Below are 18,285 nucleotides of genomic sequence, written 5' to 3' on the forward strand. Positions count from 1 at the left end.
TTAATTTGCATTATGATAAATAAAAGCTTATGAGTAAATTTCTAAATCAAAATGCTCTCGGAACTTAATCTACGAAAGAATAATCAGCAACCCCATGTTATTCTACGACTAATTGTAGGTGGATTGGGTCGATCATTAGAGGGAATAGTTACAAGTTTCTCGATAAGATCTACGCATATAATGTAGAATGTGGTGTAATACCAGGTAAGTAATTAAGAAATTACAGTAGTCCGCCAGCAGCTTGACCTCCATCGCCTGATAGAGCACCTCGATGATGTTACTCGGCTTGACGTCGATAATCACATTGCAGATGGACATTGCGCGAATCTCCTTCAGAACTGGTCGATTATCCACCCCTTCGCTGAGTTTTTTTATCGTGATAGCGCTGTCTTTCGTTCGCTTGAGTGACAGAGCCTTTTGAATCCGCGATAAACCGTCGTTGTCTTCGTACACAGCCGCGAAAGAGTTCCATTTCATCGATTCGACCACGTCAGCGATCGCCTGGGGAAAATATTACGTATTCTTTACTGGGAATGATATTCGATTTCGGTCGGGTCAGTGTTAGATAGAACAGTTAATTTCGCACATATGCTGCAGTTAAACAGTTATAGCAATCCTCTAGTGCATGCACAATAGTGTACTTTTAATAGTACGCGTGCAGTTGTGCAAGTGAAATCATAGAAATTTAACGAGATATAAGCAATGATGTAATTGCAGCAGTAGAAATGCAATGCTATAAGTGCAAGTGCGATATTATTGTACAAATATAACGCTCCAAATACAGCAGTGCAAATGTGCGGATATTTATAGAAATTTATATTTTTGGAAGCACAATCGAAGAGATGAAATTTGCGTAGAGATTTGTTTCACTCGCTAAATTTCGTAACGAATGTATTGATGTGTTTAAAAATCTTTCGAAAACATATTCGCAGCCTAGCGATGATTAAAACGTAATGGTGAAGGTGCAGTAATGTAACGACGAAGTAAATGCAATATCGTGATTGTAATAGTGAAAATGCAACGATATAAGTATTTAAGAAATAACGATTCAGCTGTAAAAAAATATACAGTAAAATCGCGATAGAGTATGTATTCGTGTTTCTCTTTTTTATTTTGTTTTTTCAATGAAACTGCGCTTTTTGCGCAACAGATGTTAAAAGAAACGCTATACGCGGAGGAGAAAAAAAAAATAGAAAAGCAAACGTGCAATTGCGTTCCGTACCCTGAATATTCAAGTGTTACGAGAGTTTGACGTCACTTAGCATTCTATTCTAATTACCTGCTAAACTCACGCGTTTTAATTACCTCTACGTTAAAAAAAAAAAAAAAATTGTTGCAATATGTTCGTGTATTATACGGAAGAAAAATGAAATAAAACTTCATATTTCTACTATACCGTAATTGTCTTTTTGAATGGCTTAAAATAGCGAAAAAGCTTGAAAACTGGATTTAACTTGGTTAATTGTTCTACATTCACTTAGTATAATTTTGTTTTCTATCTTACGACAGATGATTCAAATATATTCTGTACGAACATGCTTGATGTTTATAATTTACTATTTAAACAGCAATCAAAGCTGCTAAATTGCTATAAATTTAAGTAATTAATTAATTTTGATTCGTTTCAAGTATTCAATTGTGGAAAATTTATATTATTATTACTATTATTAAACGCTTTTATTACATGTGCACATATAATATATATTTTTATTATTTATTTATATTTTCAATGGCAATATCATCATTAATAATTAACGAATATACCGTGAAGCTGTTACACGTGAAATGACCAATTACCTTCAAATGGTTTCACGTTTTATAGGAAGTAATTTTAAACTTTAGTATACTGTTAATTAATCTCATACCAATGATACTATGCTTTTATTCCACTTTTGAATGAAATATTTCTGCCATCTTCTTGATCGTTTCAATGATATTTACAACCCTAATTATGCAAACTAGTATTAATTAAGCTAGATTAATTTAATATTACTAGTTTTTTATAAAATATTACAAATTTGTTGCCTATTTCCAAGAAGTTTATATTTTCGAATTTATCTATTCTCACTTTCAACAATTTCATATTAAAATACATTTCTTAGCTACTAGAGACATAGAAACCAGGAAATCGACAAATATAGATTTAACACGTTTTTCCTGCGTGATCTCCAAATGAAATGTCAGAAACATTAGTTTTCCGTGAAAAATGAACGTAAATGTTCGAATTTGTGTTTAAACCTAGTAATTTGTCGGGTATTAGTTACATGCGGATTGTTGTCAGTCGAGAGAACGTCGAACGTCGCAATGTCTGCGATAAATTAACGAAACTACCGTCGAGTTTGTTTGAACAAGCGAAAATCCAACGAGCGAAAATTCGGTCGTTCTTTCCTGTGGCAACTGTGTAAAAATGCCGCAAAAGGGGCATCACGATAACGAAACAAAAAAAAAAATATATATATATATACATATCAAACAAAATAAAAGCCTCCAAAGGTTGCAAGGACCAGAGAGAATATTGAAATATTTTTACGCCTCTGGAGGGAAGAATTTTCTGTTAAAACCGTGATATTTCGCGATCAGCAACATATGGTTCGGAGAAGAATCAAAAAGGGAGCGCCGATGCATTTTGTAATGGTTTAAAAGTTCGTAATTATGGAGTTCAAATGTCACATGAATTTACGAAAATGTGAAAATATATATTTATATTTTATATTTATAAAACATTTTAATTTACGATTTGCTATGACTATATACAGTGACTCGTGGAAATATTTGAGTAATTACCGCAGAAAATTTTTATCGATATATACGTTATATGCATTTTATGAAACTGTAATGAAATATATCAGTTAATATATCGATAAAATATGAAACCAATATAAAAATGTATACTTAAAATAAATATATATTTTATACCTTCTATTCGCATTTGTTTCAAACTTTTCGAGTATGGTCGTGATAGTGACGTCGATGAGACATTACAGAACTAACGAAATTTCAAAATGTTTTATACTGCAGATATGAAACATTCATAGAAAGTTTCTATACCTAAATGCTTCCATAAATATTATCATATCGTATATTTCATTAAACGATTCCCTTATTTCCTAAAGATTAATCGCCGTTAATATTCTTAGCCGAGAACGGTCGTAAGCCGTTTATTGTTCATCGATATATGTATAATATTAATCGCTGCCTTTTTCTCTGGCACAAGACTTTTTATACGTTTCATGCGTTTAACATTTCCTTTATAATTCCTTATCCCGTTTTTTCTTTCCGACATATCGATGCATATTTTTGCATCAAGCATGAGCACCAACGTACTGTATCAATTACCATGAGATTTAAATTTAACTAACCTCGCATACATACAGGGGCAGGAACTGCGCTTAAAAAAATTTTAATTGCGCCATAAAGATAAAGAAACGTTAAATAATCCTTTACGCTTGTCACGCACGTTCGTCGACAATTTTAATTAGACTTAATCGGCGAACCCCGTTCGATTCGTATCAACCCGCGTTCGTTTGTTTTTCCGACGCTGTGTCCATGAAAAGACCGGCAGAATAAAAACTCATCCGGCGTCGTTAGCCGAAGTTTGGTCTTTGATCGCGCTCATTAGCTTCGACTAGCCGGTTTAATGCACCAGCTACTTCAATCCAGCTCGATTTGCCTCATTAAACGAGTAATTTAAAATGCATCGAAACGCCACCTCCGCCCTGGTGCTCGCCCATTTCGCTGCCTTCTCTTCACCCCATCATTTTTTCTTTCATTGGTTTTCCTTTCCGAAGGGTTCCTGTCGCGTCGCATCACCAGGTAAAAGTGACGCGGTGAAAGTTTCCATATATGTATACAGTGTGTTAGAAAATGTGGGTAATACTTAGAATTTAGAACACGTGGTTCTAAAAGACGAGGTAAGATGCACAAGATTGTCGATCGAAGCTTATTTTACAAAATACGTATCAGTTACAGTTTACAAGTTAATTTTGTACGAGAAACACTCTCGTAGCAGTGCGAGTCAATGAATCAGCTGACGAATCTTTATTTCTATTTTACTCACATTTTATATTTCTTTTTCAAATTATGTTGATATCTCACGTATTATGTTGTAATTACACTGTGTAACAGGCATCGTACAAATACTTGTTACATATATATTAGGAAGGGCGTTATTTGAATATCGATTCGTGTCTGAAGTTGTAAAAACCTTGTCTAATTAGTCAGGTTACTTGAATCCAAATGACTTGATATCAAGTGACATGTCAAATGAAAAGAAGAATAGAAAATTGAAAGGATATTTGAGCACAACTAACTAACAGATTTATGCTCGAGTTGCTTGAATTCAGATAATTTGACTAATCTGAACAAAGTTTTTAACTTGCAAATTTAGATGAAAAATAATAATCGACGTCAAATTCATTTTAATTAATTCTTCGACGAAAATATGTTCCACGTCATGAGACAGCAATTAACTTCAGCCCTTCCGATGCCAACACTTCGATTTTCGCTTACCTTGCTAACCATGTTGCTGTCAGGGAACACGTTGATCGTCATCGGTGTCGGGTTCTTCGGTTCTTGGCCTTCCTGCAGCTCCTCGTTCTGTCGCCAGAAATAGTCCATGTGCGGCACGTCGAACCGTGCCGCGATGCTTGCGACAATTCCGTAAGTGTACGAACTCGAAGGACCGAAGATTGCTGCCACACCCTCCTCCAAAAGCTCACAGGCTGCAATGTTAAAGCGTGTTACCTCGGCTTGTCCGGTTCACCAAATTGCATCTTGTAAAGTGCACGAACGAGGCTATCTTGGAATTGGCTGCGGGACGAAGACCACTACGTAAGTTGCTATTCGAGGGAACGCGATAACCATGATGCTCGAGATTTGATAAATTTTGATCAGGTTAAATCCTGGTCATTTCAAGAGTATGCGTAGAAATTTTACATTTTGTAAGCACGGCACAAAAATGGGGAAAAAATAAAATAATGGTAGAAAACAAAATAAGGGTAATATTATTATACTGAATATATGAATTTTAATAATTTCCTAATTATCTTTAAGACTCGATTCATTTTCTATCTTAATATCGTAACATTTATAAATGACGTTTTGTATACAATACTTTAGTAATTAATGAATTTTTGTATTAGAATCCACTGAATTTTGTTAAGAAACATGAAATACTCTGAAACTTTTAGTCCTAATTCAATGACTTTGAAAATGTGTATAATTTCAAACGAAAGTTAATTAATATCTTATTCTTCGAGTTCTTCGATATAAAAAGAGCGGTGCTCGATAGATACGATCGTATTAAAAATAATCTTATTACGCGTTTCAATTTCAAGGAGACAACAAAAAAGAGAGAAACTATTTAAATATCGAGTTGCATCGCGAGGCACAGACGTCCAATTACGCTTTATTATTGCTCCACCTCTCGATCAGTTCTCTTCGCGACAGGATTTAACGTGAAATTTATCGCGTCGATCGGATTCAAGGAGTTCGATCGCAAGAAAATCGTAGACTATCTTACTCGTTAGATTCTGTTCGTTTAGCATCGACGATGCTCGTCGCGTTTCCTCTGCAATTAACTGGAATTAAACGTTTAAATTTCTCGCGATCGATCGGTCGTATATGTTCGCTTGTTAATTGGTTCATTAGCAGCTTTGAACCTTTCTAGTCAGCTGATTTTGCCACGCGGCTATCTCGAATGTAAACTAAAAACGATTCGTAGTAAATGTACTTCCATTTAAAAGTCTTCCTATTAGGGCAGTTATTATAAAGCATGACTCATAATTTGTGGTTGAGTCAGGGAGATTTTATATGACTTGGAATAAAGCAAAAATCGGGGGTAATGAAATTCGTTTGAAGACTCAGTTTGTGAGAAAATCGAGTTTGAAATTTCAAATCCTAGTATATGCGAATTTAACTAATTTCCAATTGAGTAGGAGTGGCTATTTGATAGCAAGTGGTTCTATATACGAAAATATTTGTACCAAATTTAATTACTTTATTTGACAATAAAGAAAATATTTGATGCCAAATTGTGTAATTAAAAATTTGTACCTTACAAGAAATACAAAGTTTCATTAGTCCTGTTTCAATCTTTGAATTTTTATGTTTCAATCGTGTTTTAATCGTAGAGTATACATTTAATATTGAAATAAATCAATATAAACCGAATACTCTATTAAGGAAACAGCTAAAAACTTATTAGTTCGTGTGCATAATTATTAGAAAATTCTTAATCTAATTTGATTTAATTTAATTTTTTCGTCAATTTCCTATCCCTTTAAACAGCGTAGGTGATCGGAGATTAGGAAATACCTATGAGCAGTATGGCTAGTATGTGCATATATATACATATATATATATATATATATATATATATATATATATATATATGATATATGTATTGAGTATTCATACAAACCAGCAGCGGCGGTCCTGAAGCTGTCGGTATTAACCTCTACCTGCTTTATGATGGACTCCAGCTCGAATGCAGGTGCGACGTGCTCGAATTTCGTCTTGTATATCGCCGATTGAAACGCAGCTATGTGCTCCTCATCGCCTGCATGAAAGATTGCACCTGACAACAACAGAAAACGTGACGTACCATTCGACTATTTTACCGGAGTCATTACTGGCAGATTATAAAGTTTTTTTTTTTAATTTCGAAGAGATTGGACAAGCATAAGATTATAAGGAAATAACATAATTTCAAAATAATGTTTGCCGTTTAATATTTCTAAAGATCGCTATGAGATTACCGCTCTAGTTTGCCAGCCTGTTGGTATCTTGGTGAATATAAAGTGCGAATCTTGTTGCGTCTCAGGGACTGTTATTCGGGCGTTGTTTATAAATAGCATAAAGGAAACTGGGTAGATTGTGGTTTCATTTCAATTATGAGTTTCTTAGAAATTAAATTTTCGCTGTGAGAGAAGTGGCTGAGAACGAAATTTTTCAGTGAACATATATCCTTACAATTGTGAGGAACAAAATGAAAAGTAGAGTAGCCGTAAAGTAGGTTAACTAGAACATCAAATTTTACGATATCGTAATTCTGCAGTTTGCAATTCGATTCCCAGTTTTGCATCCGTATATCAGCCATCTGACAATTACGAACTTTTGAAGTAGACGCGATGAACGTCGAAAACAATTCAATCAAAGGCAGAGTAATCGACTCACGTCAGGATGATCAATACGAATCGAAGGACAATCGAATTGATTGTTTCGTGAATGGGATATTAATATTCCATGAATAGCAAGATCAATTTCTCTTCAATTATCAAAAGTGTTTCGATTACCTATATTGATTGTGAGTTATGGGACTTCGATAAATCATAGAATGCAGCAAAGTTATGGTAGTTGAAAAATCGACAATTCCCTTAAGAAAATATACAGTTAGCAACCCTTTAATATTGTCACGTAGCGTAAATACAATTTTACACGTCATACAAACGTGTCCTTCCACTTCGTTCAAATTCAGCAAACTAGAGCGACGAAAAATCAAGTTGCCTGCATTTACATTTGATCGGAAGTTGCAGGCAGGAAAAGGTCCCCAACCCTCGTCTGACAAAGCCGACGTCGACGTTTCTAATTAAATTCCGGCAGCGTGAAACACGGGATCGTTTCGTGGCGACGCGAACGAATTTTCATTCGACGAAACACCGGGGAACGATCGCTTTCTCTCGCAAGCGTTTCGACGTCGTTTCAGCCGAGGAAGACGACGACGACGACGACGACGACGACGACTTTCGAACTCGCTCGAGCGTGCCGGCGAAAGATTGGTCGAGATCGCGATGGAAGGCAGAAGCTTCGACGAGATTGGACAATTTCTCGCCGGTGAAATCGCTTTCTTCCGGTAGAAATTCAACGACGTGCGAGTGAACGCCAATAAAAGAAACAGAAGTTTGAATTTATACCGCCCGGCTGCTCGAGATCTACGGCTAATTCGTGTTAAATCGTTCTTCGTGGTTTCGATCACGTTGTTTGCTATTACCTCGTGTCTCGAGATTTCCTCTTTTCAAGTGAAAGGTAATCGATACAAAAGGATTTGGGAAATTTTCTGTGAAAATATAAGAGAATGATTGCAGTCCCTTGACAGGGTATTAAAATGACGAAGAATTTTGAACGAGCAATTTAGAAAACATTTCTTTACGCTGAAGATGCATACATTTCTAGCATCGAATGTAAAAAAAGGAAATGCGTATTGTTAACTTTTTATAGGAATAATTGTGTTACGTATGATGATGTTTAAGATGTGAAATTTATACGACTATATCTGACTACTTGCATGGGCTACAATCTTGTCTAACCTTCATATAACCCTTTCTTCGGGCTGCGAGAGTTGAAACGTACAAATTGTGAAAGGATTAAAATAGTATATTTAAAAGTTCAAATGAAAGAATAATTCTTAAAGATATTAATAAATTCTCATTTATTTCTAAGATTTGTTTGAATTTCTGTAAGCGTGATAATATTTATGAATGAATATTTATGAATTTGGTCGAATGATAATGAGCATAGTAGATAATCCGTCAGATAATCAGGTACATCAGGTAACAAAAACATAAACTTCCAGGACAATGTAATATCTCAATCGATACGATTCAACTCTTCCTTCAGTCATAAAAAAAAGAGAAAAAAAACTAAAAATGTTGAACAATCTTTAAGAACATGTGTACGAACGATAAGAACAACGAATATTAAACATCGCTAGGATTATTCTAGTATCTATATTGGAGTAACTTACGAAAAATTGTATAAATGTGATAATTCGAACGCTGTAATATTTCAGCAAGATTCCAGTAGCGTGTGCCTTCTATTACGTTAGCGAGTAAATCGCATTAAAAATATTGCGCGTCAGCAAGTACAAGTGGAAGCACGCGTCAACGCGGATTTTCGCGGTAAAAAGTCAGAACGCGTAGTTTTCACGAAATAATCCAAACAGATGCTCAGTTATATGCCTTCTGTTTTAAAACGAGATTGCGATATTGAATTCTGAATTACGTATTGTAGTTCGATATATTCTCATCGTTCTCTCATTCACATTCGACGACTGATCAGTTTGAAACGTATAAAATTTTCGTAACAAAACAACGTTCACAAAGGACTAGATCAATTGCCTGTGTGTATCTTTTGTTTCATAGTGGCACCGAATAAATTCGTAGAAAGCATTCGAGACTGAAGAGATACGAAAAAAAAAAAAAAAAACAGTGGAATGTCAAAAAGAAACGTAGCGACCAAATATTTTCGACGAAATATCAGTCATTAATTCGAATCATTTAATGTTTCAACATCGAACCAGACAAATTTCTGTATGCATAACACTCAGATAAATCTCGTTTCATTAAATATTTTCGATTAAAACGAATTTATTAAGCCCGTTTTTTTTCTTTCGTTATTTGCTGTTTCGCTACGATTGTCACGGTGTTCCGATTGAAATTTTCGCGCAACCGATACCAACTTTAATCGAAGCACCTACAGGCTTGATGAAAAATTCTGTATAAAAGAAAAACGGCGCCACTGCGTCGATATCGGTCTTCGAAACGCGCTCATTCGTGTTTCACGAATTTCGAAAATACTTTAACGCTGATACATTTTTTACAGGCGATCAATTTTTGATATACAGTCTTGTCTACAGATATTAAAACATTTACTGGTTTCATACGACGATTAATTTTTATACGTCGATTCTGATAGTACTATAACCCAATTTGCGTTGCGAAAGTTTCAACTGAATTTGTTCAATAAATCTAAATGTGTATGTAAAATAGTTTAAAACGTGTATGGGGTAGAATAGTAACAAATATCATAATAATACGAATACTAAAATTAATTAAAAGCGGTGATCAACAAATAACAAATATAGGCAAAGGATTAATTTTATCATATCAGAAACCGATGAAATTAATTATTATTGTAATATTGAATACGGGTTTTGTACAATTTAACGTTCCGGAAATGATACAAATTCTTAAACCCTTCAATAATTTCTTCTAATGAATTTATAGATTTACTTCAATTTTCGTGAACCTATCGGTATGATACATACGTCATGCGATCGTTTGCATAATTTTTTCTATTTTTTACGCGTAATTTTATGCATATCCACCGACGAAGAATATCAATAACAAGCAGTGTACGTCGGTTTCACGATCGAAACTATGTCCCATAGGAACGTTCGAAATCTATCGACGTTAATAATAAACGCGACGTTTAATGCATATTTTGTCATGCTAATTATATATTTGACATGTTACTGGATTGTTATGCACGCCCGCACGATCTCACGAGTATATAGAATAGGTTTGGTAAACGGGATCTCGACATCAGTCATGAAGATAATTTCAATCATTCAGCTAACACAGGATTACGCGGCGAACCCATCAGCCAGTGGTCAAACCTGACTGACTGGCAGCCCACTACATGTCCAGTTTCATATCGATACTTAGACACAGATTCCATAATCTCCGGCCAACTGTGGTGATTCGACGCCCATGATGGGATTACGCCGACAATAATGGCTCCTGATTGTCGTGAAATCAATAAGTGCTGGTGAATTGCCGCGTTTAGTGTTCCCAGCAATATTGTTTCTACAAGAAGAATCGTTAAGATTCGATTTTCTATCGGGTTTCGAAATAGAAGACGAATCGAATGTCAGTCGATTGAGAATTCTCCGATGTAATATATGGCCATTTATATGCGGCAAATCATGCGGTAGAAATTCGTAAAAATTGTAATAATCGCGATAGAGGGAACGATGAAAAGTAGGGAGATAAATTAAAACGAAAATGATTTTCGGTTATCGCTAGATCGTTACATAAAAATGTAAGATAAAAGTGAGGGAGAATTGGTACGATTATTTTTATGATAACTCGATCTTTACCTTGTGTTACGTGCTCAAATAAAAATTGTGGCAATAGAACGTAGTTATATATAGCGATAGAATAAGCATCTTGAAACAATTTTGTGCATTTCCCTTTACCGGCTTATCCGCTTTGACCGCCGTGTTTCTTTTTTCTTATCTTGTACTTAACATGCATAGAAATTTCGACGATGAATGTTGATATTCAAAACAGGGTGCCGTGTTTGTTCTTTCCTTTTGGTGATGCCACGGCACGTGGGTTCGATGTAATCTGATTTCCATGAGATTAAAGGCGTTGCAAGGAGCATGACGAATCGAAAACCTGGATACAATCTGTCTCAATTTGCTGGGTTAACATTGCGTTCCTGAGTCATATGGCGCCGTAAATTCGAGCCTGTGACACGAGGATGGTGAATGGTCTGGTATATTGCGAATCAATGGAACGTGATGCTTCTTCGTTTAACGAACTAGACATTTACCGTACTATCATTAGAGAGAAAAAGATGGAAGAGAATTAATTAACGTTTATTAAATTTCACAGTAAATGATATAGGAATTTTATTTATTAAACAACCCAAACCGGTATCGTTCATTACGATAATTTGAAGGTGTAAAACTATAATAACATAGTAGAACAAACAATAAAATAATAGATTCAATAAAAATATTATTTACAATAAATAATTGCATTAAATTTTCGACAACTATTCCTATCGCTATGAAGATAGACATGAATTATTGTATGTATTACAATAGCGTAATCATTTCTAGTAAATTATTATTAATCTCCTATTTCCTCAACAACTTTGGTCTTTACATTATATCATGAGAAATTTATTATTCTACTCCAACGTTAATCTGTCATTTTACGTATACGATGCTACGTACACGATATTGACTTTCTGCATGTTACACTCATTGTTTGATCACATACACTTCAATTAGCTGCGACACTAACATGTCATACCAAACTGGTTAATGCATCATGTCTTCTTGAAGTTCTCCGTTATCAATACCTTACTTGAAGCCTCGACACACAATTACTTAAGACTAATTTATTATAAATTAAACGAAACCCAGAGATTGATCGATAATGAGAAATAACTCGAATAGCTTCTAAAATTCATTTCAAGAAATTATAGGAAAATAAGTAACGCATGGATTCATCGCGAAAAAATTTGTCGAATTTTGCAACATCCATTTTCAGTACAATTAATTATGATGGGCAAAATAAAGATTATTTTTAAATGTTTGAATGTAGACAATAATCTTCATGCTCCTCTTTAGGTGTTATAGCTACGAATATTCATAATTGTCTATTATTCCCAATTAGATATAGTTTCTAGTGAACTTTTAAATAAATAAATTGATAGATAGTAAAGATAAACGTTGCTTATAATCGCAGAAAGGTACATACGACTTCTAGATACCATGTACGCTTTTTTCACGAAGTGTTACAAATTATTGCAATTTATTCTATATTTACAATAAATATTGGGCCTTCGTCTGATTTTTAACTCGCCATGGAAATTGTTTTTTGAGAATTCATTAACCGTTTCAAAGCACGTATTATCGTTTTTTGATAAAAAAAATACTACACAGTACATCTTTATCATCCTTATAAATATGTTAAATATTATAAACTCATTACGAGAGCGATTAATGAAAGCAACAACCCCTAAATCTACAATCTAAACACGGTCGAAATTATTATGCAATCCAATTAATTGTCAGAATGAGTTAATTAGCATTTATTTACATCGGTGCGGTGTGGCGTGTTGGAAACACACCGCGGGCCGACCGAAGCATAGGAAGAGGCTCTCGCAAATTCAACTGCTCGTATTTCGAGCCGATGTGTCGGTTGTTTCGCACGACTAGAACCTAAATGCTGTCGGTATTACACGGAAGAAAGGATGGTTGCGTGGTTGCGGATAAATCCAGATTTTCGACGATTAGACACAGTCGACGACAAGGACGGGACGCAACGACCAAGCTGCATACTGGCTCTACGATAAATGTGAACTTACTGGAACGTCTTAACGTCTCGGAAATTGTTCTCCAGCAGCTGTGGTCAACCAAGGAACGAGCAGCGCTACAGGCGAATTGTAATTGTAGTCGTACTGTGCACAGAAGATAACGTAAGTAGACGGGAGAGAGTCTCTTCGAATGAATAAAATACATCGTTCTTTGTATTAGTGGTAATGACAAAATCCGCAATCACTTAGTTGCCAACCCAATACGTGTCTAGTGAACACAAGTGACAAGTGACGAATTTTTTATGTGGGAAGCTTCGTTTGTCGTTAATATAAGATGCGCTGATACAAGATTGTTAAAAAATTGTAAATATTTTTTATCTTCTTATTATGCATCGTTGAACAGTAATTTGTCAACTAGGAACACTAGTGGATTGATAAATTACAAGTTATAGGTTATAGACTTTGTTGTTCGTATTTTACAAATTTATATCAAATAAGATAATTAGATAACTTGTTCGCAAAATTTACTACGAAATTGCAGTTTGTTATATCATTAAATTTGTAATGCAAGGAGATTCTTTAATACCTATATCTTGTAACTTGAGACTTCTAAAGTTTCATAGACAAAGAGTACTCGTATCTATTATTTCTATCGTGGTTCCCTTAATGAAAATGTAAAAATTGCTTCGGGAAATCATTACAAATAATTTACGATAACGAAATATCTACCGTTTGATAGTAAATTGAATTTTCTTCAAGACTATCCGAATAGAAGAATGGCGCATCAAATGGAATCATTTTTTATGGATTCGCATTAAATTCTACACGTGCTGGATGCTTTGGGTGGATATCAGTCGAACGAACGTATCGTTCAGTGATCGATCATTCGCTTTTCCTTCTCTCACTCTTTTATTTCGCTGAACCTGCTCCATTCGCCTTAATTCTATTACGATCGACCCAGAATCGTGAATCAACCTGGAATCGATTAATTTTGACCTTGGATCAATCGACGATATATCCTGTCTGGGTGTGCAGATATTTTCGTAATGAGAAACTCGATAAAATTTCGCCGAATTCATGTAAAACCTCGCTATGGATAATTGAAATGATAACTCGGATAAATTAAATACAATCGACTGATGGAGAAACATCGTTCGTCCAAACAGAACGAACAATAAATAATGAAAGTTAATAATATGTGTGAAATTTCGCCAACGAAGTATGTGAATTTAATTAAAACGCTATTATTTTTTCGCTCTCCTCTTGGTATCAATATGTAATGATCGGTTATGAATGAATTTACGAAACGCGATAGAAAATTCGATTGGTTGGTCGTCGAGTGCTTTTAATTTATTAAAACGGAATGTTTTTACTAAATTAATTCGTTAAAACACTGCCGGAACGTGATGGCTTTAAAATTTTAGCTTCTTTAATGTATTTTCGACCGAACCGGAGACTGCAGTAAATATTTGATGAACCGGAATTATAATTCATACAATTCCCATTCTATTGTTAAATACCGGGATTCTCGGCCGTGTGTGAATTAAATAACAAATTGTTAATTTACATGACATATCAAACTTTACAAGAGGACAAAAGCAAGAATTTTCACAAGGAAAATAAAATGACAATGCCGATAATGCGGAATTAATTGAATTCCGAAATTATCCTGAAAAGTGTGACTCAGCGTATTCTTCCACTATACATAGTTTCTACACGTATAGTCGTTTGTCTTTCAAAATAGAAATAGTACCTTCTCGAGATTCGATTGTTTCAAATACCAATGCGCAAGTACTTTGTTCTGGAGTTTGAAATCCGCTTGTACAATATAATCTGAATACTTTGCAAATATAGAAAATAAAACATCACCTCTTATGAATAAGGGCAACTCCCCCGTCGAACGTATTAACGACTTTTATCTTTATTTTGAACATTAATAACAAAGAAAAATCGGCAGGAAATTGATTTTTGCAGAATAAAGGGAGAACAATGGTGGTCTTTGGAACCACAATATCCCGAGGCAAACGTGAATTTCATTCACTGTTCCGTTTGACCCGTCTGCTCGCAAAACGAGCCGTGGCACCTAGAAACTTTTCCATTCGAAGGCGAGGCGTTTGCAAGCGCCGCCACCGTAATCGAAAACGGAGCGGCGGCTGATCGATCTGCACCCTTTGTCTTCCCTATACTTTTGCCGGGCGAAACTTTCATCTCCTATCGCGTGATAAAAGTTCGGTCCAGCGACGGGCGATATGGAAAATCGATGTTGCGAACGTGACGTGTATTCGGTTGGGAAAAATCGACTAGGAACCCCAACCGATGCACCTGTCGAGGACTGACGCCGTTCAACAGGTCTTGCGAAAATTATCCTCCGTGTCAGTCAAACTTTTTTGCAATTATGAACGTTGCTTCATATCTCTTTGATATTCTCTTGGTTATAGTGCAATTGTAACGAATTAAGTTCGATATTTGACGAGGGAGTGTCAAAGAAAGAGATTCATTCCGGGAAATCGTTCATAAATGTGTATTAGGATAGCTACTGATTTCATATGAAAAACAATAGTCTAAATTAACTCATACGATTTTTGTTTTAATATTATGGATACGTAATGATATCGTCATAATACTATTATTTGTAATTACTACAAATAATAATTTTTCTATCTCGCTTACACTGAATAACAATAAATCTCTTGTTTTATTTTATTAACTTTTAATTGCACATATGTTAAAACAAGTTAGAATAGTCATTGTTATTTAAAATGAATGCACTTGGAAAATTTACTTCTTGTAAAATATATTAATACTCACTGCGATTATTTTGTATTATACTCGTAGAGTATTTTTATGTGGCGAATATTCGGACAAGAAAAATAGGGCAATTTCATTTAAAGAAAATGTGCAATCGCATCTCGCCATCGTGTTTCGAAAACAAACCACGAAATCTACAAAATACACGAGGACAAACTTGGTTATACCGTCCTAAATAGTAAATTTTGTTAAATTATTGTTCTCTTTCGAACAAGAAGTTCTGTTCTCCGTCTCCTTTTTACAATAATAATTCGTCGCACATACGAGCAACCAGAACGAAAGAAAATAAAAATTTCTAACTTACTTTATAAGACGAAGAAATTAAAATTTTATTATGCCAAGGCGTCCGTACGAAGTCGCAGCCTTCATTAAAATGTTATTCAGTAATGAAACATTCCAAACATGAGTTTCATTTTTCTTCTTTCACTGTTTTCATTCGCCGCGTTAATTAAGCGAAATATTCGTACGGAATAATAAAAAAGGAAAGACGCGCGTTCGAGAAATGTATGTAATAAATACAAGGTAGCAAACATCGTGCGAACCGCGAACTATGAAACGAAATCACGCGCTTTTTCTCCATCCTAGTTTCGCCTGTGTCCTCGTTGATACGTTGCGTAAACGCGGATGGATCTTGGTGTCACGGTTGACACAGGTCCCGACTGTTTTTTCATCCACGGAACAATATTATTCCGTCCGGAAGAGCGTCTCGAAAAATCGAATAATCAATACCTACAACGTGATTCGCCATCTCTGTTATGGAAATCGACCACATCCGATATATCGTCTATACGTATATCTGTACGTATTTCTATGTGGGCCATCAGCTTCCGGTGAATGCGCGACCCTCGTTAAATCGATTGAACATACGATGAAAATATTTGCGGTCAGTATCCGGTCCGCGTTTGAGGTTCGAAATGCGCCCTCCTGTCGATTATTTTACTTTAATTCGTTGCAAAAATCGACCGAAATTTAATTATTATTAATTATAAATTTTATTATTATCCGCAAAAGCGACGAAACTCTCTGATCGACTGATTTGATTGCATTCCTTTGTGTGTCTAAATATATATGTTAAACATATACATATAGTAGGTTAAAAAAGAAAAAAGAAAGACGATGACAATGTTTGATTACTTTAGGCGCTTCGTACAAGATAAATGGCTTTCAGGAGGGGCGAAAGTTGTACCTTTTCTAGTGTCACGTTGCGTATACAGGGGAGAAAGTAACAAGTCATTAAGAGGATCTGGCTTCGTTCAAGTGCAAGAAAAACTTCAGCAGAAGAAAGTGAACTGCTGTCAACCTTGGCTCAAGAGTTCGCACGTGGAGATAAAGTTTCGTGGAAACGACGATACTGCTTCACACGTGTCACCATATTTTATAAACGTCTTAATGAAAAGAAGAAACTTCGTGTATAAGTGATACTAGATTTTCCTTTTTGATCTCCGATTCCTATTTTGATATAGTTTATTTCGCCTGACGAAAGAAGTGTAAAATTATTTAAGACGTTTTAATCTTGCTGTATCGTAGGACAGTTTGCAAATAGTTATTTTGTAAAAGATTTTAAAGTGTTTCGCGCAAGTATCGTTCTGAAGATTATAGAAGACAGGTCAGTTCCAGAGTCACAAAGGCGGAAAGCGACCAAAGGATACGGATCTTTTGTTACCTCTGATACATAATCTACGACGCAAGTTAATAATTTGCGGAGCCGGCGGGTTTACGACTGCATTAAATTGCAACTACATCGCTTCCTGAACGAGCAGAGAGTTAACGGCAACCTTTATGGCATAGTCCTTCGTTTCAGTTGTACGTACAGCCCTCTGGTGATAGCGAGAACTATACGGAAGTTTTCTAAGAAAATTGTCTCACGTCCTCACACGGTTGGCCGTTTTTCGTTCCAGCCGGAGGTGGTCGAAGAAATTGAAAATAAGCGAGACGCCTTTTAGCTGTCGCTGCTGGCGTCGACTTACACTACTTTAAACTTCTTGATGAAATGCCATTGCCATCACGAGCAACGTCGCTTTCATGAAAATGGTAATTTAAGGTTTACATATGTTTTCTAACGCCTTAAATTTTGAATTGCATCATCTGTTTGTTGTTATTTAATGCTTATACAAGTCCAAATTTGTCATTACTCTTTGAATATTTTTTATGCTTTTACATATTGTTGTGCAATATTTTCCAGTTTCTGTATATTTTTCAGTTTTCCATAAATCCATTAATATCCGCAGTGTACTAACAATATTAGTCAATCGACAAATGACAAGCCGTAAATTGTATATTTTTATTGATAAACAATTTTTTACAATTTTACGGCGTGATATCGAGTAAAAGAATCATCCGACTTGTAATTCATAAAATTCTCTTGTTAAAACTTTACTCGTTTTAATCCCCTGACATTACTGTTAACTAAATTTGTAACTTGCACTAATTGTTTGTCAAATTTCAGTAGACTAGTTAACAACATACGAATTAAAAAATTTGTATCATAGGTAAAACTAATAACAAGGTAATAACATTAAGAATTAATATTAGAACTTCTTCGTAAAATTTTATGAGAACTTATATACATACGTGTTTTACTTGAAACTAAACTTCAACTACGAACTCGATTTTGCCCAACATGCTTGTCATCTCCATTCTACG

At 35.1% G+C, this 18,285-nt stretch overlaps 1 protein-coding gene across 2 annotated transcripts in view; it reads right to left on the reverse strand.

Annotated features, from left to right (window-relative positions):
* Positions 1 to 18,285, reverse strand: part of LOC117237293 (glutamate receptor ionotropic, kainate 2-like) — a 76,734-nt gene that overhangs the window by 18,213 nt on the left and 40,236 nt on the right. For both annotated transcript variants that reach the window (XM_033501082.1, XM_033501079.1), the window contains 3 exons: positions 6,422 to 6,577; positions 4,510 to 4,721; positions 202 to 501 (listed from right to left, as the gene is read on the reverse strand). In XM_033501082.1, coding sequence (XP_033356973.1) covers positions 202 to 501; positions 4,510 to 4,721; positions 6,422 to 6,577 — 668 coding nt within the window. The remainder of the gene's footprint in view (positions 1 to 201; positions 502 to 4,509; positions 4,722 to 6,421; positions 6,578 to 18,285) is intronic.

This window comes from Bombus vosnesenskii, unplaced genomic scaffold (assembly GCF_011952255.1).
Source record: "Bombus vosnesenskii isolate JDL3184/JDL3185 unplaced genomic scaffold, Bvos_JDL3184-5_v1.1 scf7180000013264, whole genome shotgun sequence".
Taxonomy (NCBI): domain Eukaryota; kingdom Metazoa; phylum Arthropoda; class Insecta; order Hymenoptera; family Apidae; genus Bombus; species Bombus vosnesenskii.